General features: G+C 35.4%; 1 protein-coding gene across 1 annotated transcript in view; it reads left to right on the top strand.

Moving 5' to 3' along the window:
• Positions 1 to 17,564, top strand: part of TOGARAM2 (TOG array regulator of axonemal microtubules 2) — an 81,166-nt gene extending 63,602 nt beyond the window's left edge. Inside the window, exons 18-19 of the mRNA XM_053712805.1 lie at positions 2,010 to 2,096; positions 17,100 to 17,564. Of these exons, the coding sequence (XP_053568780.1) occupies positions 2,010 to 2,096; positions 17,100 to 17,353 (341 nt within the window). The 3' untranslated portion in view covers positions 17,354 to 17,564. The remainder of the gene's footprint in view (positions 1 to 2,009; positions 2,097 to 17,099) is intronic.
• The last annotated feature ends 6,030 nt before the right edge of the window (positions 17,565 to 23,594 follow it).

The raw sequence follows: 23,594 nt of genomic DNA, 5'->3' as shown, positions 1-23,594 counted from the left end.
ACGTCTAGATGCCTAAATGCATTGAATTGCTGCCATGTGATTGGCTGATTAGCAATTTGTGTTACCAAGCAATTGAACAGGTGTACCTAATAAAGTGGCCGGTGAGAGTATGTGTGTGTGTATATATACAAATATATATAGGAATAAATATTTAAAAATATTTAGAACATATTCCCCTATGTGAAGAACAATGTGAATTGTGGAATGTGAAATATTTACAGTAAATACATAAACACTTTATTAAATATGAATATTGCATACATATGATTTTACATGAATGCAAAGTTCTCCAATGCACATATATAGGTCTATAGATTTAGTTATGTATCTGCATGTATCTCTATATTAAAGCCCTTTGCATGGCTTTTTTTTCCTAACACCTGAGACCTCATATCTTTGAGCCCTTATAACTTTTTATTGCAATTTGTTTAAAGTACTTTTTATTAGACCGCTATTATTAGTGTAACTATACTTTTAAATATCATTTTGATGTGTTTTTTACATTTTTTAGTCAAGTGTGCCATGAAGATGCGCTATCCCGACGTGCATTAAATTCAATTGCGCCCATGCGCTTACTTTCAAACTGTAATACATGCGCTACTTCTGACGCACGCAAAGAGCTGCAATAAACCCCTTTTCGCTTGCGTGCAACACTTAGCTCACCACTCATAATCTAGCCATATAGAATGCTTTTAAAAATGTTATATATTGTGCACACACTGCTGCCATCCAGTGCTCAAAAACATTTTTGCAAAACTGCTGCCATATAGTGTTCCGCACCCTACCTACCTACCTACCTAGGTATTCTCTTTAAGAACATCAAGGCAAAAAGTAAATTTGATAAAATAGAATAAATTGAAAACTTATTTTCAAAATTGTATGCTCTATCTGGAACTGGATAATGAAACAAAAATGTTGAGCTTCCTGTTCCTTGTGTTCCTTAGGGACATATGTCTGCTGTAAGTCTAATAATTTTAGTTTTTAATCCGGGCAGGAAAGTAGGAAAATGCCCCATTTAAGCAACATAAATGTAATCTTTTTATCAACCTTTAGATGGATGAAGAGCTGATCTGTTCTTTCACTACTGAACCTGCAACTTGGATGTTTTGACAGATTATTTAGGGAATTCAGTTGTCAAATTTTCCAAAAAAAAACATTCTCAATAAAATGTTTACAGGGTACAAATTGTGAGGTCAATTTATTATAGTGCGAGCGCACATGATACGATGTAGCGTATCATGTCCGCTGCACATTGATAAATGCCGACAGCATACGCTTTATCATTTCACCAGCAGTTCTTGTGAACTGCTGGACTGGTGCAATATCGCCCTCTGCCGTATTCGATCGGGTTGATTTCTGTCCGTCGCCTTAGAGCAGGCGGACAGGTTATGGAGCAGCGGTCTTTCGCTGGAAACACGGGGCATCAAGCTCCATATGAAGCTTGATAAATTGACCCCTGTAGGTGAACTTAAAAAAAATGGTTGAATTCAAGGGCAATACAAATAATAGTAGCTGAATAATATGTATTGTTTTCATTTCTTTTTGAATAAAATATAAAAGGACATTAAACAGCTCTTGTTTTTGTGTAAAAATTGTACAGTACTTCCAGTATTTCTGCACTCTTTTGTTAGGTCTATTTTGCCACCTCAGCCATGGTTTCCTGGAGGCTTATGAGTTACACATGCTGCAGGGTGTGCAGGGAGGAACATGAATTTACCCTGGAAAGCTCACAAATAGTTACACTGAACAGCACTATTCATGTCCCCCCCGAACACCCTGCAGCATGTGTAACTCATAAGTGTCCAATAAAACATGGCTGAGGTGGCAAACCTAGCATATTCTGTAACCTGCATAGGCTGCAAATCAAATAGCTGGTTTAGGCAATTTCCAGAATTTTGTAAAAAAAAACAACTAGGTAACAATTTTTGCTTCTTGGCCTCTCTAGAGACAAAGCACAATGTTTACAAAACCCCCTGGGGTGTTTCTTATCTCTTCATATTCTGTTGCAGATCACTTGTGGCTGTTACAACCATTTGCCAGCAGAATCCGTTTCATCAGCGGCCGCGCCATGAGCGATATTACTGAACGATTATCAGGTAGGTTAGATCTGAGCTAATCCTGAGGGGTTATATCCTGTACAGTTTGTCTGGGGGGTTTAGTTTTGCCGTTATTAAATAGTCTACAAACCATTGTTCATAAATATAGTTTTCCCACTAATACTTAAAACGATAAACTTTAAGTATTATTCTAATTTACTTTTTATCAAATTGTCTTCATTCCCTTGATGTCCTTTGTTGAAGGAGCAGCAATTCACTACTGGGAGCTAGCTGAACACATCGGGTGAGCCAAAGACAAGAGGCATATATGTGCAACCACCAATCAGCAGCAAGCTCCCAGTAGTTTATTGCTGCTACTGAGCTTACCTAGGTGTGCCTTTCAACAAAGTATACCAAGTGAACAAAGGAAATTTGATAATAGAAGAAAATTGGAAAGTTGTTTAAAATTGAGTGCTCTGTTGAATCTTGAAAGTTTAATTTTCACTTTATTGTCCTTTTAACTTACATAGAAACCATAGGCTTTAGAAATACAAGAATTGAATTTCAATTAAACGGACAGTAATACATTGTTATTACAAGGTTTTCTGCTGTCTTGCAATTGCAAAATACTATGCAAGTGTGATTTTTTTGTAATGCATTAACACCTTGTTTACTCCACCCACTACTTGATTTATTTGGAAGAGCCAATCCAGACGTGTTACTGGATTTGACAAGGCTTGCTACTGTCATTTTGTTTATAGCTTCTCCGTTGTATTGCAGTTCATTATTAGATAAACCCTGCTGAGGTCAATTTAGGGATAGATATGCGGCAGTGTTAGGCTTGTGAAGTCTATCATGTCTACTTCCAATTATCAGAATTGTAAAACCCACAATTTCACACTTGAAAAGGGGGCAAAATTAATAATGAAAATAAATGCAAAGTTTTACTAAAACATAATTAAAACATTTCATATTACAATCTCAAGCCTAGATAACAACTACAAAACAAAATTAAAATATATTTTAATAAATCAGAGAAACTAGTTTTTGTTCTTCACACAGTGTAAAATTATATTTTTATTTAAAAATGTGTGTGTGTATATATATATATATATATATATATATATATATATATATATATATATATATATATATATAAATAATAAAAATGTTTTAACAGTGTTTTAAAGGGATATGGTATATGACAAGGATTGGGAAGTGCTCAAAAGTGTGTAAGATTTGTATATGTGTATGTATGTATATGTGTGCAGATACATTTGTTCACACACATATACATATATATAAATACATACAAATCCACATACATATAAATACATAAACATACAAATCCACACACACACATATACATAAAAATACATACACATACAAATCCACACACATATACATATAAATACATACACATACAAATCCACACACACATACATAGATATAAATACATACAAATACACACACACATACATAGATATAAATGCATACAAATACACACACACACATACATAGATATAAATACATACAAATACACATACATACATATAAATACATACACATACAAATACACACACATATATAAATACATACACATACAAATACACACACACACACATATATACATACATATAAATACATACACATACAAATACACACACACACACACATACATAGATATAAATACATACAAATACACACACACATACATACATATAAATACATACACATACAAATACACACACACACACATATATAAATACATACACATACAAATACACACACACACACATACATAGATATAAATGCATACAAATACACACACACACACACATACATATAAATACATACACATACAAATACACACACATATATAAATACATACACATACAAATACACACACACACATATATACATACATATAAATATATACACATACAAATACACACACATATATACACTTTTGAGCCCTTCCAAGTCCAACACATTGCCACATACCTATATCTCTTTAAAACACCTTTTAAACATTTATTTTACATAAAACATATTTCTTTCATTTAATATTTGTAAATGTTATGTGAATAAAATACTTTAGTTTATTGCATTATACTTGTGTTATATATACTTTTATTGGGGCCCTAACAGTTTACTTCAGGTCTCCAGCACAACACATTAACTCATCACTTTAATTTGTGCAACATTTAGCTTGGCTAAGCTATCCATTAAAAGTTTAGAAAAGTCAAAATTAAACTTGCATGATTCAGATAGAACATGTAATTTTAAGATACTTTTAAATGCACTTTTTTCAAATATGCTTCGTTCTCTTATTATCCCCTGTTGAAAAAGAATATGCACATATCCTACACTAGTAGGAGCGAGCTCCTTATTGGTGCCTGCACACATTTGTCTCTTGTGATTGGCTAACTAGATGTGTTCAGCTAGCTGCCAGTAGTGCAATGCTGTTGCTTCAGCAAAGGATAACAAGAAAATGAAGCAAATTTGATAATAGCAGTAAATTAAAAACTTTTTTTAAAATTGTGTGCTCTGTCTGAATCACAAAAGAACATTTTTGGATTCCATATCACTTTAACCCATTAATGACCAAGGCCGTGTCAGGCACGTCCTACAAAAAAATACAGTTAAGGACCAAGGACGTGCCTCAACGTCATCTGGGGTTTCAAGCGCTGGAAGCATATGGGAAGGAGGGAGGGGGGGAATAAATATTGGTCAAGGGATCTGGTAGGGGGTTGAGGGTATTCAGGGGGGTAGCTACACTACAAAAATGTTTTATTATATATAAAAAAAATAATAAAACACTTTTTTTTGGCAAACTGGGTACTGACAGACAGCTTCCAAAATACAAAGTCAATTGACTCAGCACACAACGGTCCCTGTGCCAGCCACTCAAGAGACCCACTCTAGTCTCTAAAGTAATATCCAAACACACTCCAAAAAGAGTAGCAGCAAACAATTGTGTTTATTGGGTACAACACAGCATTAACAGCAACGTTTCGGTATTGCTACCTTATTCATGCTAAACATCATACTGCAATGATTCTATTTAAACCTAAACACCACTAGGTGGCGCTGCAGGTTCAACTTCCTATTAACTCTTTACATCAAAAATATTTTATACATCAAAAAACATTAAAAAACTCTATAATATATTAATTATAATTAAATTACAAAAACAAATATTTATAGAATCATGTTATTTTCTCAAATACAGATTAATTTATGAAAAAATACAAAATTAATTCATAAAAAATTATTATAGAAAGACAGACATATCCAGATCTTTATTTAACCCATTTGGTTCCATAGTGCCTAATTTCCAAATCCAGAAACTTTCTCTCTGTTTAAGGAGAAGTTCTCTATTCCCTAACCTTCTTGGTATTTCTATTTTCTCAATAATTTGAAAGCGCAATTGCCCAATTGAATGGCCCATTTCTACAAAATGTTGTGCTACTGGCGCTTTAAAATTCTTAATTCGAATAGAGCTTTTATGTTCAATTATCCTATCTTTGATAGTTCTGGTCGTCTCTCCGACGTAGCCACGCCCACAGGGGCATTTAATTAAATAAACCACATAAGTGGTTAAGCAAGTATGAAAGCCATTAATTTTAAACTTTTTTCCCGTAGTTGGATGCACAAATGTGGGCCCTTTAATCATGTTGTTACAACAAGAGCATCCCAAACAGGGATAACTCCCTTCATTCTTACTTTTAATGAATTTTTGTGTTGACTTAATATTTGTCCCTATATCTGCTCTAACTAATTGTTGTTTCAAATTAAAACTCTGTTTATACGCTGGCATGGGTAAGTTCTTAAATTCTTTAATTTGGGGGTTACATTCAGAGAGTATAGACCAATGTTTTCTCAGGATATATTGGATTTGGTTAGACTGGGAATTAAATTCAGATACAAATATGAGGCGATCCTCTTTATTATTTTCCTTCTGTTTAGTTTTAAGTAAACCTTCTCTAGGAACAGAAAGTGCATGATTAATTTCAGCTTCTAATATATCTGATGGGTATCCTCTTTTAGAAAATCTGTCTGCCATTTCTATCATTCTTTTTCTTACTAGATTTTCATCAGTAATAATTCTGCGGGCTCGTAAGAACTGACTACGGGGAAGAGCCTTCAGGAGGGATCCAGGATGGGCACTATCAAAGTGCAATAAACTATTCCTGTCTGTTTCTTTTCTAAATAAGTCAACCTTCAACTCTCTTCCTTCCTTAATAATCCTAGTGTCAAGAAAAGCAATATTACTCTCACTCCAAGTTAGCTTAAATTTTATGTGGCCAGATGCTCCATTTATATCCTCCACAAATTTAAGTAGGGATCCAACGTCGCCCCACCATATCCCAAAGATATCATCGATATAGCGCCACCAACAGGCGCCATACCGATGAAATCCAGGATTGGAAAAAACAAACTTTTCTTCGAATACATTCATAAAAATGTTAGCGTAATTCGGGGCGACGTTGGACCCCATTGCAGTCCCTTGTATCTGAAGAAAAAATTCATCTCCAAATAAAAAGTAATTACAATAAAGAATTAATTCTAATAGCTGAAGGAGAAAGTGAACCTGGGCTTTAGAATAGTTTTTATCCATATCTAACACCATCTTAACTGCACCCATACCGCTCTCGTGAGTAATTGATGTATATAAACTTTCTACATCTAAACTATATAGAATAAACTTGTCAGATTCAAAAACCAAGGTGTCTATCTTTCTTAAAAAGTCACTTGTGTCTTTCAAAAAAGAATTGGATATTTCAACAAATGGTCTAAGAATACGGTCTAGAAAGATAGACACATTGGTCAAGATAGACTGATTACTAGCCACAATTGGGCGGCCTGGGGGTTCAAGTAAATTTTTATGCACTTTTGGAAGTGTATAGAGCACAGGAGTGCAAGGGTGCTCTATATATAGAAATTTAAACAAATCTTTACCAATAAGACCATAGTTCAATGCTCTCTGACATATTTTTTTCAACTCATTCTGAATCAGGAATACAGGGTTATTTGGCAATTTCTTGTACACATCGGACTTACTTAATTGTTGTTTAATTTCTTCCACATAGTAATTCTTATCTAGGGCTATAATCGCCCCGCCCTTATCAGCACGCTTCAAAATAATGTCATCCCTCGCTTTTAAAGTTTTTAAAGCAGCTACATTCTTTGCATTAAAGTTACTTTTTTGTTTTTTAGTGTAACCAAATTTATTAGATACAGGACTACACCTTTCATTATGTTTCTTTTTGTCAGTGTCAGCTTGTAATTTAGCTATATCATGTTCTACAAGATTAATGTATGTCTCTATGCTATGGTTGTTTTGTGGTGGTAAAAAAGTGCTTTTATTTTTTAAACCAAGCTTAGGTAGATTAAATACAGACTGTTCGGATTCTAATTTAGTACTCTGTTGCAGATTACACATAAACCCTTTTAACCTTAAATTACGGTAGAACTTAAATAAATCTTTGCTAAATTGGAAAAAGTCACAATCTCTTCTGGGACAGAAGGACAGTCCTTTATTAAGAGTGCACAGTTCATCTTGCGAAAGTTCAGCCTTGGAAATATTAATCACTGTATCTTCTACTTCTTTATCACTAGCAAACAAATTAGCAGCTACCTTTAAGACCTTACCCGGCCCGGCATTTACTTGCCCCTTCTCGGTCTCAATTGCTTTTTCTTTTCTTTCTCTTTTTTCTGATCGGCGGTGTTTCCGGCCGCCACGCCGATGTCGGATTCGGAGTCCCCCGGTGACGTATCGGAGGATCCGGTACTACTTCCACTCTTCATGGGGTAACGATTCCTACGCCTTTGGAAACCGGAAGCTTGTCTTCTGCTTACTCCTTCCGGATCATACTTCCAACGGTAAACCCTATTTTGAAGGTAATCGTTCTCATCTCTTGAAAACTTTGATCTTTTTCGTTCTTCTATTACCTTTTTCAGGTCTTCAATTTTAGAGTTCACCTCTTTTAGTAGTTTCGTTGCTTCATTAAGAGATAGTCCGCTCTTGATTTCAGCCTCCATAGATGCCAATTTCTCATCCTGCTCTGCAATCTCTGCATTCAGGCAGTCGACAGTAAGTACCATCAAATCCATAGAGCACTTGTTTAAGATATGTTCAAATCTCTCGCAGTAGGTTGTATTCTCTTTCATTAGAGTTGGACGTGTGCTCATTCTGAGCCCTCTAGGGATTCTTTTCACCCTGTGATATTCCGCAAGGGTGGCGGCATGCAAATCATAGGCTAATCTTTTTTTCTGTAATCTTTCGAAATCCTTTGCAATCGATTCAGAAGGTGCTGTTTTTAGGAAATCTCTTGATCCTTTAGTCAAAGTTGTAATGCGAGCTGCTTCTACATCTGTATATGAGAAAGTCTTTAACTCTTGTTGTGTAGTATCCATGTTCCAAAATCACAGGTAAATTCCTTATCAGGACCTAGGTGCACGAGTCGAGTGGATACAGTATCCAAAATACAAAGTCAATTGACTCAGCACACAACGGTCCCTGTGCCAGCCACTCAAGAGACCCACTCTAGTCTCTAAAGTAATATCCAAACACACTCCAAAAAGAGTAGCAGCAAACAATTGTGTTTATTGGGTACAACACAGCATTAACAGCAACGTTTCGGTATTGCTACCTTATTCATGCTAAACATCATACTGCAATGATTCTATTTAAACCTAAACACCACTAGGTGGCGCTGCAGGTTCAACTTCCTATTAACTCTTTACATCAAAAATATTTTATACATCAAAAAACATTAAAAAACTCTATAATATATTAATTATAATTAAATTACAAAAACAAATATTTATAGAATCATGTTATTTTCTCAAATACAGATTAATTTATGAAAAAATACAAAATTAATTCATAAAAAATTATTATAGAAAGACAGACATATCCAGATCTTTATTTAACCCATTTGGTTCCATAGTGCCTAATTTCCAAATCCAGAAACTTTCTCTCTGTTTAAGGAGAAGTTCTCTATTCCCTAACCTTCTTGGTATTTCTATTTTCTCAATAATTTGAAAGCGCAATTGCCCAATTGAATGGCCCATTTCTACAAAATGTTGTGCTACTGGCGCTTTAAAATTCTTAATTCGAATAGAGCTTTTATGTTCAATTATCCTATCTTTGATAGTTCTGGAAGTAGTACCGGATCCTCCGATACGTCACCGGGGGACTCCGAATCCGACATCGGCGTGGCGGCCGGAAACACCGCCGATCAGAAAAAAGAGAAAGAAAAGAAAAAGCAATTGAGACCGAGAAGGGGCAAGTAAATGCCGGGCCGGGTAAGGTCTTAAAGGTAGCTGCTAATTTGTTTGCTAGTGATAAAGAAGTAGAAGATACAGTGATTAATATTTCCAAGGCTGAACTTTCGCAAGATGAACTGTGCACTCTTAATAAAGGACTGTCCTTCTGTCCCAGAAGAGATTGTGACTTTTTCCAACTTAGCAAAGATTTATTTAAGTTCTACCGTAATTTAAGGTTAAAAGGGTTTATGTGTAATCTGCAACAGAGTACTAAATTAGAATCCGAACAGTCTGTATTTAATCTACCTAAGCTTGGTTTAAAAAATAAAAGCACTTTTTTACCACCACAAAACAACCATAGCATAGAGACATACATTAATCTTGTAGAACATGATATAGCTAAATTACAAGCTGACACTGACAAAAAGAAACATAATGAAAGGTGTAGTCCTGTATCTAATAAATTTGGTTACACTAAAAAACAAAAAAGTAACTTTAATGCAAAGAATGTAGCTGCTTTAAAAACTTTAAAAGCGAGGGATGACATTATTTTGAAGCGTGCTGATAAGGGCGGGGCGATTATAGCCCTAGATAAGAATTACTATGTGGAAGAAATTAAACAACAATTAAGTAAGTCCGATGTGTACAAGAAATTGCCAAATAACCCTGTATTCCTGATTCAGAATGAGTTGAAAAAAATATGTCAGAGAGCATTGAACTATGGTCTTATTGGTAAAGATTTGTTTAAATTTCTATATATAGAGCACCCTTGCACTCCTGTGCTCTATACACTTCCAAAAGTGCATAAAAATTTACTTGAACCCCCAGGCCGCCCAATTGTGGCTAGTAATCAGTCTATCTTGACCAATGTGTCTATCTTTCTAGACCGTATTCTTAGACCATTTGTTGAAATATCCAATTCTTTTTTGAAAGACACAAGTGACTTTTTAAGAAAGATAGACACCTTGGTTTTTGAATCTGACAAGTTTATTCTATATAGTTTAGATGTAGAAAGTTTATATACATCAATTACTCACGAGAGCGGTATGGGTGCAGTTAAGATGGTGTTAGATATGGATAAAAACTATTCTAAAGCCCAGGTTCACTTTCTCCTTCAGCTATTAGAATTAATTCTTTATTGTAATTACTTTTTATTTGGAGATGAATTTTTTCTTCAGATACAAGGGACTGCAATGGGGTCCAACGTCGCCCCGAATTACGCTAACATTTTTATGAATGTATTCGAAGAAAAGTTTGTTTTTTCCAATCCTGGATTTCATCGGTATGGCGCCTGTTGGTGGCGCTATATCGATGATATCTTTGGGATATGGTGGGGCGACGTTGGATCCCTACTTAAATTTGTGGAGGATATAAATGGAGCATCTGGCCACATAAAATTTAAGCTAACTTGGAGTGAGAGTAATATTGCTTTTCTTGACACTAGGATTATTAAGGAAGGAAGAGAGTTGAAGGTTGACTTATTTAGAAAAGAAACAGACAGGAATAGTTTATTGCACTTTGATAGTGCCCATCCTGGATCCCTCCTGAAGGCTCTTCCCCGTAGTCAGTTCTTACGAGCCCGCAGAATTATTACTGATGAAAATCTAGTAAGAAAAAGAATGATAGAAATGGCAGACAGATTTTCTAAAAGAGGATACCCATCAGATATATTAGAAGCTGAAATTAATCATGCACTTTCTGTTCCTAGAGAAGGTTTACTTAAAACTAAACAGAAGGAAAATAATAAAGAGGATCGCCTCATATTTGTATCTGAATTTAATTCCCAGTCTAACCAAATCCAATATATCCTGAGAAAACATTGGTCTATACTCTCTGAATGTAACCCCCAAATTAAAGAATTTAAGAACTTACCCATGCCAGCGTATAAACAGAGTTTTAATTTGAAACAACAATTAGTTAGAGCAGATATAGGGACAAATATTAAGTCAACACAAAAATTCATTAAAAGTAAGAATGAAGGGAGTTATCCCTGTTTGGGATGCTCTTGTTGTAACAACATGATTAAAGGGCCCACATTTGTGCATCCAACTACGGGAAAAAAGTTTAAAATTAATGGCTTTCATACTTGCTTAACCACTTATGTGGTTTATTTAATTAAATGCCCCTGTGGGCGTGGCTACGTCGGAGAGACGACCAGAACTATCAAAGATAGGATAATTGAACATAAAAGCTCTATTCGAATTAAGAATTTTAAAGCGCCAGTAGCACAACATTTTGTAGAAATGGGCCATTCAATTGGGCAATTGCGCTTTCAAATTATTGAGAAAATAGAAATACCAAGAAGGTTAGGGAATAGAGAACTTCTCCTTAAACAGAGAGAAAGTTTCTGGATTTGGAAATTAGGCACTATGGAACCAAATGGGTTAAATAAAGATCTGGATATGTCTGTCTTTCTATAATAATTTTTTATGAATTAATTTTGTATTTTTTCATAAATTAATCTGTATTTGAGAAAATAACATGATTCTATAAATATTTGTTTTTGTAATTTAATTATAATTAATATATTATAGAGTTTTTTTAATGTTTTTTGATGTATAAAATATTTTTGATGTAAAGAGTTAATAGGAAGTTGAACCTGCAGCGCCACCTAGTGGTGTTTAGGTTTAAATAGAATCATTGCAGTATGATGTTTAGCATGAATAAGGTAGCAATACCGAAACGTTGCTGTTAATGCTGTGTTGTACCCAATAAACACAATTGTTTGCTGCTACTCTTTTTGGAGTGTGTTTGGATATTACTTTAGAGACTAGAGTGGGTCTCTTGAGTGGCTGGCACAGGGACCGTTGTGTGCTGAGTCAATTGACTTTGTATTTTGGATACTGTATCCACTCGACTCGTGCACCTAGGTCCTGATAAGGAATTTACCTGTGATTTTGGAACATGGATACTACACAACAAGAGTTAAAGACTTTCTCATATACAGATGTAGAAGCAGCTCGCATTACAACTTTGACTAAAGGATCAAGAGATTTCCTAAAAACAGCACCTTCTGAATCGATTGCAAAGGATTTCGAAAGATTACAGAAAAAAAGAGTAGCCTATGATTTGCATGCCGCCACCCTTGCGGAATATCACAGGGTGAAAAGAATCCCTAGAGGGCTCAGAATGAGCACACGTCCAACTCTAATGAAAGAGAATACAACCTACTGCGAGAGATTTGAACATATCTTAAACAAGTGCTCTATGGATTTGATGGTACTTACTGTCGACTGCCTGAATGCAGAGATTGCAGAGCAGGATGAGAAATTGGCATCTATGGAGGCTGAAATCAAGAGCGGACTATCTCTTAATGAAGCAACGAAACTACTAAAAGAGGTGAACTCTAAAATTGAAGACCTGAAAAAGGTAATAGAAGAACGAAAAAGATCAAAGTTTTCAAGAGATGAGAACGATTACCTTCAAAATAGGGTTTACCGTTGGAAGTATGATCCGGAAGGAGTAAGCAGAAGACAAGCTTCCGGTTTCCAAAGGCGTAGGAATCGTTACCCCATGAAGAGTGGAAGTAGTACCGGATCCTCCGATACGTCACCGGGGGACTCCGAATCCGACATCGGCGTGGCGGCCGGAAACACCGCCGATCAGAAAAAAGAGAAAGAAAAGAAAAAGCAATTGAGACCGAGAAGGGGCAAGTAAATGCCGGGCCGGGTAAGGTCTTAAAGGTAGCTGCTAATTTGTTTGCTAGTGATAAAGAAGTAGAAGATACAGTGATTAATATTTCCAAGGCTGAACTTTCGCAAGATGAACTGTGCACTCTTAATAAAGGACTGTCCTTCTGTCCCAGAAGAGATTGTGACTTTTTCCAACTTAGCAAAGATTTATTTAAGTTCTACCGTAATTTAAGGTTAAAAGGGTTTATGTGTAATCTGCAACAGAGTACTAAATTAGAATCCGAACAGTCTGTATTTAATCTACCTAAGCTTGGTTTAAAAAATAAAAGCACTTTTTTACCACCACAAAACAACCATAGCATAGAGACATACATTAATCTTGTAGAACATGATATAGCTAAATTACAAGCTGACACTGACAAAAAGAAACATAATGAAAGGTGTAGTCCTGTATCTAATAAATTTGGTTACACTAAAAAACAAAAAAGTAACTTTAATGCAAAGAATGTAGCTGCTTTAAAAACTTTAAAAGCGAGGGATGACATTATTTTGAAGCGTGCTGATAAGGGCGGGGCGATTATAGCCCTAGATAAGAATTACTATGTGGAAGAAATTAAACAACAATTAAGTAAGTCCGATGTGTACAAGAAATTGCCAAATAACCCTGTATTCCTGATTCAGAATGAGTTGAAAAAAATATGTCAGAGAGCATTGAACTATGGTCTTATTGGTAAAGATTTGTTTAAATTTCTATATATAGAGCACCCTTGCACTCCTGTGCTCTATACACTTCCAAAAGTGCATAAAAATTTACTTGAACCCCCAGGCCGCCCAATTGTGGCTAGTAATCAGTCTATCTTGACCAATGTGTCTATCTTTCTAGACCGTATTCTTAGACCATTTGTTGAAATATCCAATTCTTTTTTGAAAGACACAAGTGACTTTTTAAGAAAGATAGACACCTTGGTTTTTGAATCTGACAAGTTTATTCTATATAGTTTAGATGTAGAAAGTTTATATACATCAATTACTCACGAGAGCGGTATGGGTGCAGTTAAGATGGTGTTAGATATGGATAAAAACTATTCTAAAGCCCAGGTTCACTTTCTCCTTCAGCTATTAGAATTAATTCTTTATTGTAATTACTTTTTATTTGGAGATGAATTTTTTCTTCAGATACAAGGGACTGCAATGGGGTCCAACGTCGCCCCGAATTACGCTAACATTTTTATGAATGTATTCGAAGAAAAGTTTGTTTTTTCCAATCCTGGATTTCATCGGTATGGCGCCTGTTGGTGGCGCTATATCGATGATATCTTTGGGATATGGTGGGGCGACGTTGGATCCCTACTTAAATTTGTGGAGGATATAAATGGAGCATCTGGCCACATAAAATTTAAGCTAACTTGGAGTGAGAGTAATATTGCTTTTCTTGACACTAGGATTATTAAGGAAGGAAGAGAGTTGAAGGTTGACTTATTTAGAAAAGAAACAGACAGGAATAGTTTATTGCACTTTGATAGTGCCCATCCTGGATCCCTCCTGAAGGCTCTTCCCCGTAGTCAGTTCTTACGAGCCCGCAGAATTATTACTGATGAAAATCTAGTAAGAAAAAGAATGATAGAAATGGCAGACAGATTTTCTAAAAGAGGATACCCATCAGATATATTAGAAGCTGAAATTAATCATGCACTTTCTGTTCCTAGAGAAGGTTTACTTAAAACTAAACAGAAGGAAAATAATAAAGAGGATCGCCTCATATTTGTATCTGAATTTAATTCCCAGTCTAACCAAATCCAATATATCCTGAGAAAACATTGGTCTATACTCTCTGAATGTAACCCCCAAATTAAAGAATTTAAGAACTTACCCATGCCAGCGTATAAACAGAGTTTTAATTTGAAACAACAATTAGTTAGAGCAGATATAGGGACAAATATTAAGTCAACACAAAAATTCATTAAAAGTAAGAATGAAGGGAGTTATCCCTGTTTGGGATGCTCTTGTTGTAACAACATGATTAAAGGGCCCACATTTGTGCATCCAACTACGGGAAAAAAGTTTAAAATTAATGGCTTTCATACTTGCTTAACCACTTATGTGGTTTATTTAATTAAATGCCCCTGTGGGCGTGGCTACGTCGGAGAGACGACCAGAACTATCAAAGATAGGATAATTGAACATAAAAGCTCTATTCGAATTAAGAATTTTAAAGCGCCAGTAGCACAACATTTTGTAGAAATGGGCCATTCAATTGGGCAATTGCGCTTTCAAATTATTGAGAAAATAGAAATACCAAGAAGGTTAGGGAATAGAGAACTTCTCCTTAAACAGAGAGAAAGTTTCTGGATTTGGAAATTAGGCACTATGGAACCAAATGGGTTAAATAAAGATCTGGATATGTCTGTCTTTCTATAATAATTTTTTATGAATTAATTTTGTATTTTTTCATAAATTAATCTGTATTTGAGAAAATAACATGATTCTATAAATATTTGTTTTTGTAATTTAATTATAATTAATATATTATAGAGTTTTTTAATGTTTTTTGATGTATAAAATATTTTTGATGTAAAGAGTTAATAGGAAGTTGAACCTGCAGCGCCACCTAGTGGTGTTTAGGTTTAAATAGAATCATTGCAGTATGATGTTTAGCATGAATAAGGTAGCAATACCGAAACGTTGCTGTTAATGCTGTGTTGTACCCAATAAACACAATTGTTTGCTGCTACTCTTTTTGGAGTGTGTTTGGATACTGACAGACAGCTGCCAGTACCCAAGATGGCAGTAAATAGGTAGAGGGGGAGGGTTAGAGAGCTGTATGGGGGGGGGGGGGGGCTCAGGGAGGTTAGGGGCTAAGGGGGATCCAGCACTGCAGAATCAATATAAAAAATATTGCTTTTTATTTTAGTACTGGCAGACTTTCTGCCAGTACTTAAGATGGCAGTGACAATTGTGATGTGGGGGAGGGAAGAGAGCTGTTTGAGGGGGGTCAGGGAGGGATCAGGGGGTGGGATGTGTCAGATGGGAGGCTGATCTCTACACTAAAGCTAAAATTAACCCTACAAGCTATCTAATTAACCCCTTAACTGCTGGGAATAATACAAGTGTGGTGCGCAGCGGAATTTAGCAGGGCTTCTAATTATCAAAAAGTAATGCCAAAGCCATATATGGCTGCTATTTATTAAAAAAGGGGATCCCAGAGAAGCATTTAAAACCATTTGTGCCATAATTGCACAAGCTGTTTGTAAATAATTTCAGTGAGAAACCTAAAGTTTGTGAATAAGTTAACGATTTTTTAATTTGATCGCATTTAGCGGGGAAATGGTGGCATGAAATATACCACAATGGGCCTAGATCAATACTTTGGGTTGTCTACTAAAAAAAGTATATACATGTCAAGGGATATTCAGGGATTCCTGACAGATATCAGTGTTACAATGTAACTATGGCTAATTGGGAAAACAAAAATGGTTTGAAAATAGCAGTGCTACTTGTACTTATTGCCCTGTAACTTGCAAAAAAAAAAGCAAAGAACTTGTAAACATTGGGTATTTCTAGATTCACGACAAAATTTAGAAACTATTTAGCATAGATGTGTTTTGGTGGTTGTAGATGCGTAACAGATTTTGGGGGTCAAAGTTAGAAAAAGTGTGTTTTTTTCCATCTTTTCATTATATCTTATACTTTTTTTATAGTAAATTATATGATATGATGAAAATAATGATATCTTTAGAAAGTCCATTTAATGGCGAGAAAAACGGTATATAATATGTGTGGGTACAGTAAATGAGTAAGAGGAAAATTACAGCTAAACACAAATACCGCAAAAATGTAAAAATATCCCTGGTCCCTAACGGTAACAAAATTAAAAAAGGGTCTGGTCACTAAGGGGTTAATGTCCCTTTAACACAATGAACTATGGTGGGATACAAGGGGTTACAACTATGCTGGTCACTAAGGGGTTAATGTCCCTTTAACACAATGAACTATGGTGGGATACAAGAACCATTGTTATCACATGCAAAATAAAGATTAATTGGCACAACCAGGCTAAAGAGGTTTATGATGTCATCCTAGGTTTATTGTAGATCTATTAGCAAGTGAACAGTTTGTCCTTAATTGAAAACGTTTTCCTGTTTTTCCCTTGTAGTTCTTGTATCTTCAGTCTATCCTAGGAAGCCTCAGGCTGTGGAACGTCATGCTCTTCCTGTACTGTGGTATTTCTTGACTAATATTACAGGGAATGGAGTTTTACCTGGGCGCAATGGGAATTTCAAAGATGTGGTTATTAAACTGACTAAAAGTCTTCATAAAGAGATGGGTCCCAGTCTTGTGGAATATGCATCCAGCCAACCTCAACATGCCATAAAAATGCTTGACAACCTTCTGGGCTTGAGATCTTGAGTCACTTTAGGACTGTTGGACAGATCATGGCTTAAAAGCATTCACATAGCAAGAAATATGCTTTTATGGTATGCTGAAAGAACATATGGTCATGGAATCTGTGATACCTTTATCATGAACCTAGAAGAGACTAAACAATTTATTAAAGGACATTTTAGATAATGAATGAGGTTATTCAGAGGTTATGCCAGAGCTTCTCACTCAACATGAAACCTACAAATCTTATTAGTACATTAATACATAATTCAACTATTATAAATATAGTACAGATTGAGGCAGACAAGAGAATATGTTTATTTTCTGCTGGAACATTCTTCTCTTTGATTGAGAGAATAAACAAGGGCTGTCTACCAGTGTACAACAAAACAAGCCCTTTCCCCTTTTGTGTGCCTTTTACTTGTCCATACTGTGGCTCATTATATTTCTATACCACATTTCTTAATCATTAACTTGCTTTGATATCATTCATATTCATAGAAATTTTGAATGCCTCCAAGCCTTGTGACACACAATAAACTTGTCTTCCAAAATACAGGTATATAGAGGATGGGTGCATCCTTAGTGAGGCATTGGGAATAGTGTCACAATGTTTAGTAACAGGTAGTGTGTGCAAGCAGGGTGCATGGGTTTAGCCTTCAAGAGAAGAAACTGCATTCTTGGCATGTAAAGAGAAGAGCATGATTTAGGATGGAAGAAAAAACATGGCATTGGGGGTATAGGATGGTGGAGAAGTTGTGTGTCCGTAGTGAATATTATCTTCTATAAGATAACACACGAGAAGGAGTAGTGTGTTCTTGGGTCCTTGGAACTGTATATAGGTCACTGCAGGGTCTGATGTGCACCACATTTTATCATATAGAACAATGAACATGACAATTGAAGGTCCTTCCTAGAAATACATTTGGAGAGAGGCATTGCGCATTTTTAATAACAAAGGAATGTAACTACTTCTCTATACTCCTGATATATTTAATCAGTGTGTGTAAGGGGGGGCATCATACCTGATATAATTCCTCACTTTGATAGTGAATGGGTAGTAAGTTGTTAAATACTGGATGAGATTAGTGTAATGCTAGTAGTGCATGAAGGCTATTTTACACATATAGGAGCAGTATATTCATGTAAGGTACAAGACACAGAAGTAAATGGGTCTTCCATGGGTACTACCTTCTCAAACATAGCAGTAAGAAAGAGCAGAGTAACTTTAGCATGGGAAGTGATGATATTTGTATAAATGTAAGGGGAGCATTGTGAGCTAGGGACATATGCACTGGTTACAGTGAGCCCTGTATGTGTATATAGTTAATAATAGTGTATGAATTCATTTTGATTTGATAACTTGTACATACATTTATGTTAAATATGAGATTATAAAGCTAGTGGGAATACTTCATGGCAAATAGTACTGAGAAGGTTCTGTTCTAAATCTTCTACTCCATATAGTCCTATGCCACCTTTTACTCTGTAATTAAAAATACTGTTACTTAGCTGTAGTTGTATATAAACGTTACAGGTGTCAAAAATCACTAACAGCTTCTCCAGCCACTCAGGGTTTGCCAGTGCTAGGGAGGTAATGTGTCTAGGCCAGTGTCTCTATAGGACTATGCTAAAAAAAAATAGAAATAAGTTACAACATTTGATTATCATTCTTTGTATTTAGCATTAGGTTATATATATGTATTTATCAGAGGATCACCTAGCCGCGCATTGTATGACAGTAGTAAACTGCTGCTAATAATATACTGCTTTATATATTGTAATATTTCAGGAACAGTGCACTATGTAACCAGACTAAAAAAAACTAATAACGTGTACATAGTGTAAAATGTGTACTAGCATTAAAGCATTATTTTTCTATGGTTTTTTTTAACGTAAATGTTTATAATGAAATGCCAGTAAAATATATATTTTTTGCAATTGTCTAATATAGAGCTACTCACATTATATACTTAAGAATAAATACCTAAATGTTTTATAAAATTATTTATTCTTTTAAATTAGTACTCACCATTAAATGAACTTAAATATTCTATATATTTGTCTGTGTGTGTCTGTTTCTACGTGTGTCAGTGTAACCTATGGACACCTCGGCTGTAAAAGCCAAAAAAAAAAAAAAACTGTGAGAAGGTGGGACCAGGAAAAGTGAGGAGCGAAATAACCTCAACCTCAAGTGTCCGTAAATAAGATGAAATTGCATCACCAAGTTTACAGTTCACATACATAACCCTTTATCCAAACTGCTTGGCATCAGAAAAGGTTTGGATCCGGAATAGTTTGGAATTCTGAATATTTATATAATGGAACAGCTGACAATTTCTTATGTCATTTAGGCAATATTTACCTGTAATACAGCTTGTGCATGTACATATATTTGTATACATAGTACCATCAGATAGATAGTACAGTAATGTAATAGATATTATTTAAAATAAATATAGACTGACATTTGTATTTTAAAACACAAAAACCAAACCAAAGATGCAGGTAGAGACGAATGGGACTTAATGGTGATAAAAATATAAATGCAAACACCAGAGCCCCCATCCGTATCTTGTGTGGGATTATCACGGATTGGGAGCCCTTCTGCTCTTTCTTTCCCACAGCTTCCCCTTCAGGGCTAATGTTCTGGGTTCCATAACAAAACCAGGGCTGCCCTCCTAGTTTGCATCTTTGTGTTTATATGTGTGCATCACTGTGTGTGTGTTTATATGTGTGCATGTGTGTGTGTGTTTATATGTGTGCATCACTGTGTGTGTGTTTATATGTGTGCATGTGTGTGTGTGTTTATATGTGTGCATCACTGTGTGTGTGTTTATATATGTGTGCATCACTGTGTGTGTGTTTATATGTGTGTGCATCACTGTGTGTGTGTTTATATGTGTGTGCATCACTGTGTGTGTGTTTATATGTGTGCATCACTGTGTGTGTGTTTATATATGTGTGCATCACTGTGTGTGTGTTTATATGTGTGCATGTGTGTGTGTGTTTATATGTGTGCATCACTGTGTGTGTGTTTATATGTGTGCATCACTGTGTGTGTGTTTATATATGTGTGCATCACTGTGTGTGTGTTTATATGTGTGTGCATCACTGTGTGTGTGTTTATATGTGTGCATCACTGTGTGTGTGTTTATATGTGTGCATCACTGTGTGTGTGTTTATATGTGTGCATCACTGTGTGTGTGTTTATCTATACAGTCAACATGACCAAAAATATCAGCACCCCTGCATTTGCAATTACAAATGTTTAGGCATTCTCATGTTTATTTCTTTTGTTTGTATTAGTATGACACAAAAAAGGGGAGAGAAAAAGCCAAATCTGACACATTCCACGCAAAACTCCAAAAATGGACTGGACAAAATTATTGGCACCCTCAATTTAATATTTGGTAGCACACCCCTTGGAAAAAAATAACTGAAATCAATTGCTTCCTGTAACCATCAATGAGTTTCTTACACCTCTCTACTGGAATTTTGGACCACTCTTCTTTCGCCAACTGCTCCAGGTCTCTCAGATTGGAAGGGTTGCTTTTCCCAACTGCTGTTTTGAGATCTGGACTCATTGCTGGCCAGTTCAATATTCTCCAGCACTTTGTCTTAAACCATTTCTGGGTGCTTTTGACGTGTGCTTTGGGTCATTGTCCTGCTGTAAGACCCATAACCTCTAACAGAGACCTAACTTTCTGACACTGAGCCCTACATTGCACCACAGCATTCTTTGGTAGTCTTCAGATTTCATAATGAGTAAACTGACTGTAGGGACTGTATTAACAGTAGAATGATGGGCTTTACCAAAAAGCTGTAATTTTGTTTTGTGTGTCCACAGCACATTCTCCCAAAAGGATTTTGGCTTCCTCAGGTAAGTTTTGGCAAACCAATCTGGCTTTTTTATGTTTCAGTGTCAGCAGTGGGGTCCTCCTGGGTCTCCTACCATATTGTCGCTTTTCATTCAGATGGTGATGTATTGTGCGAGCTGGCACATTTGTACCCTGTGCCTGAAGGAAAGCTTGAATTTGAATTTGGAAGCTGATCAAGGTTCTTTATCCACCAGTCAAACAATCGTTCATTGCAATCTTTGATCATTTTTTCTCTTTCATCCACGTCTAAGGAGATTAGCTACAGTGCCATGAGCTGTAAACTTCTTGACAATGTTGCGCACAGTGGACACAGGAACATTAAGATCTCCGGAGATGGACTTGTAACCTTGAGATTGTCCATGCTTTTCCACCATTTTTGTTCTCAAATCCTCAGACAATTATTTGCTGCTTTCTCTTCTTCATGCTCAGTGTGGCACACAGAGACACATAACAGAAACGTTGAGTACATTTTTCACCAGTTTTGGAGTTTTGGAGTTTTGCGTGGAATGTGTCATATTTGGCTTTTTCTCTCTCTACTTTTTTATGTCATACCAATACAAACAAAATAAATAAACATGAGAATGCCTAAACATTTGTAATTTCAACAATTTACTTGGCGAAGTGGTGCATTATCTGACAGAAATGCAGATGTGCCAATATTTTTGGCCATGACTATATATATACAATATGTGTGTGTGTGTTTATGTGTGTGCATATGTGTGTTTATATATATATATATATATATATATATATATGTGTGTGTGTATATGTGTTTGTATGTATGCATCTGTGTGTGTGTGTTTATATATATATGTGTGTGTATGTGTGTTTATATGTGTGAATGTGTGTGTGTTTATATACAGTATATATGTGTGTGTATGTGTTTACATGTGTGCACGTGTTTGATAGATATATATATATATATATAAATATATAGGTGTGTGTGTGTTTGTATTTACATGGTTGCATGTGTGTGTTTATATGAGTGCATGTAAATATATATATATAATATATATATAAATATATATATATATATATATATATACTGTATATATATATGTGTGTGTGTGTGTGTGCATTTATGTATATGCAAAGTCCAATTCAATTTTGTAATGGCCAGCATTTTCACCATCTTTCTTTAAAGTGAATGTAAACTTTCATAAATTAGTGCCCGGTTTTTAAAAATACTATTAAAAACATGGGCACTTTCATTGATGAAAGTTTACATTGCACCATATTTTTTACAAATACTTACCTTTTACTTACCTTTTACTTCTTCAAAGCCAGATCGGCATCCCCGCCTGCAGGTCCTCCATAAAAACATCACCGATGATGAAACCGGCTTCCTCCAATCACGGCTTCCCCCCCCCAGAGCATCCATTTTGTGAGGTCCTGCCATGATTAGAGGAAGCCAGTTTCGTCATTGGTGACATATTTACAGAGGACCTGCATGCAGGGGGAATGCTGACCCGGCTTTGAAGAAGTAAAAGGTAAGTATTTGTAAAAAGTTTACATTTACATTCACTTTACAGATAGCATCTGCTAGAGTCACAAAATATCCAAAATGTTCAAAAGTCAGCATCTGTCTTTATTTAGCTGTTGAAAGCTCTAAATATACTTCAGATACTATCTAATTGTAAAAAATACTGTGCTACAGCGGAATCCCCTGTAGCACAGCAACAAGAAGGTCATATCATACCATCGCACAACTGAGATTTAAAAAAACATGTACCAGTGCCAAGAAGGGGGGGTAATAAGGAAAAGTTACTAAAACAAAGAGAATTGTTTTCAAAGTTAGAAACCCTAATGCCAAACGGTGTGAATAAAGATTTTGATCTATCGATTTTCCTATGGAAAAAGTAAATGTGATGTGTTTGTATAATTAGATTGCCTGTCCACTAGGGAAAGTATCATAAGATGTTTTTCTGGTGATCGGTATATTATGACACGTGCACACTCCTGAGTCTACCTCAGTATGCTCTCATGGAGGAATACAAAGGGAACCTATTTTGTTATATTAATTGAATACATTTACCCAAAAACATGTTATTTATTATCCAATAATATACATTTCTATATAAAATATTGCAATCACAGGTATATTAAGTATATTCTAAGCATATCATTATCAGTTTTATGTAATATACCATATTGTTTCAGTAAATATTATTAAATATAGTGTATATATATATATATATATAAATGAGTGCTGCCAGCATTATATATTTATGGCTTCAAAAATCTAGATTATGCCAGGGAGAAACCAACAGACAATAAAGATAAATCTAAAAATAAAATGTAAAGAGCAGTGTTAATAGTAACACAGGATTACTCTTCTAGATTATAAAAATAAATAGATCACAGCAGATGGAAAAATACAATTG

The sequence above is a fragment of the Bombina bombina genome, chromosome 4 (genome assembly GCF_027579735.1).
Source record: "Bombina bombina isolate aBomBom1 chromosome 4, aBomBom1.pri, whole genome shotgun sequence".
NCBI lineage: Eukaryota > Metazoa > Chordata > Amphibia > Anura > Bombinatoridae > Bombina > Bombina bombina.
The sequence above is the reverse complement of the archived record's forward strand: the minus strand, read 5'-3'. Positions and strand labels throughout refer to the sequence as shown.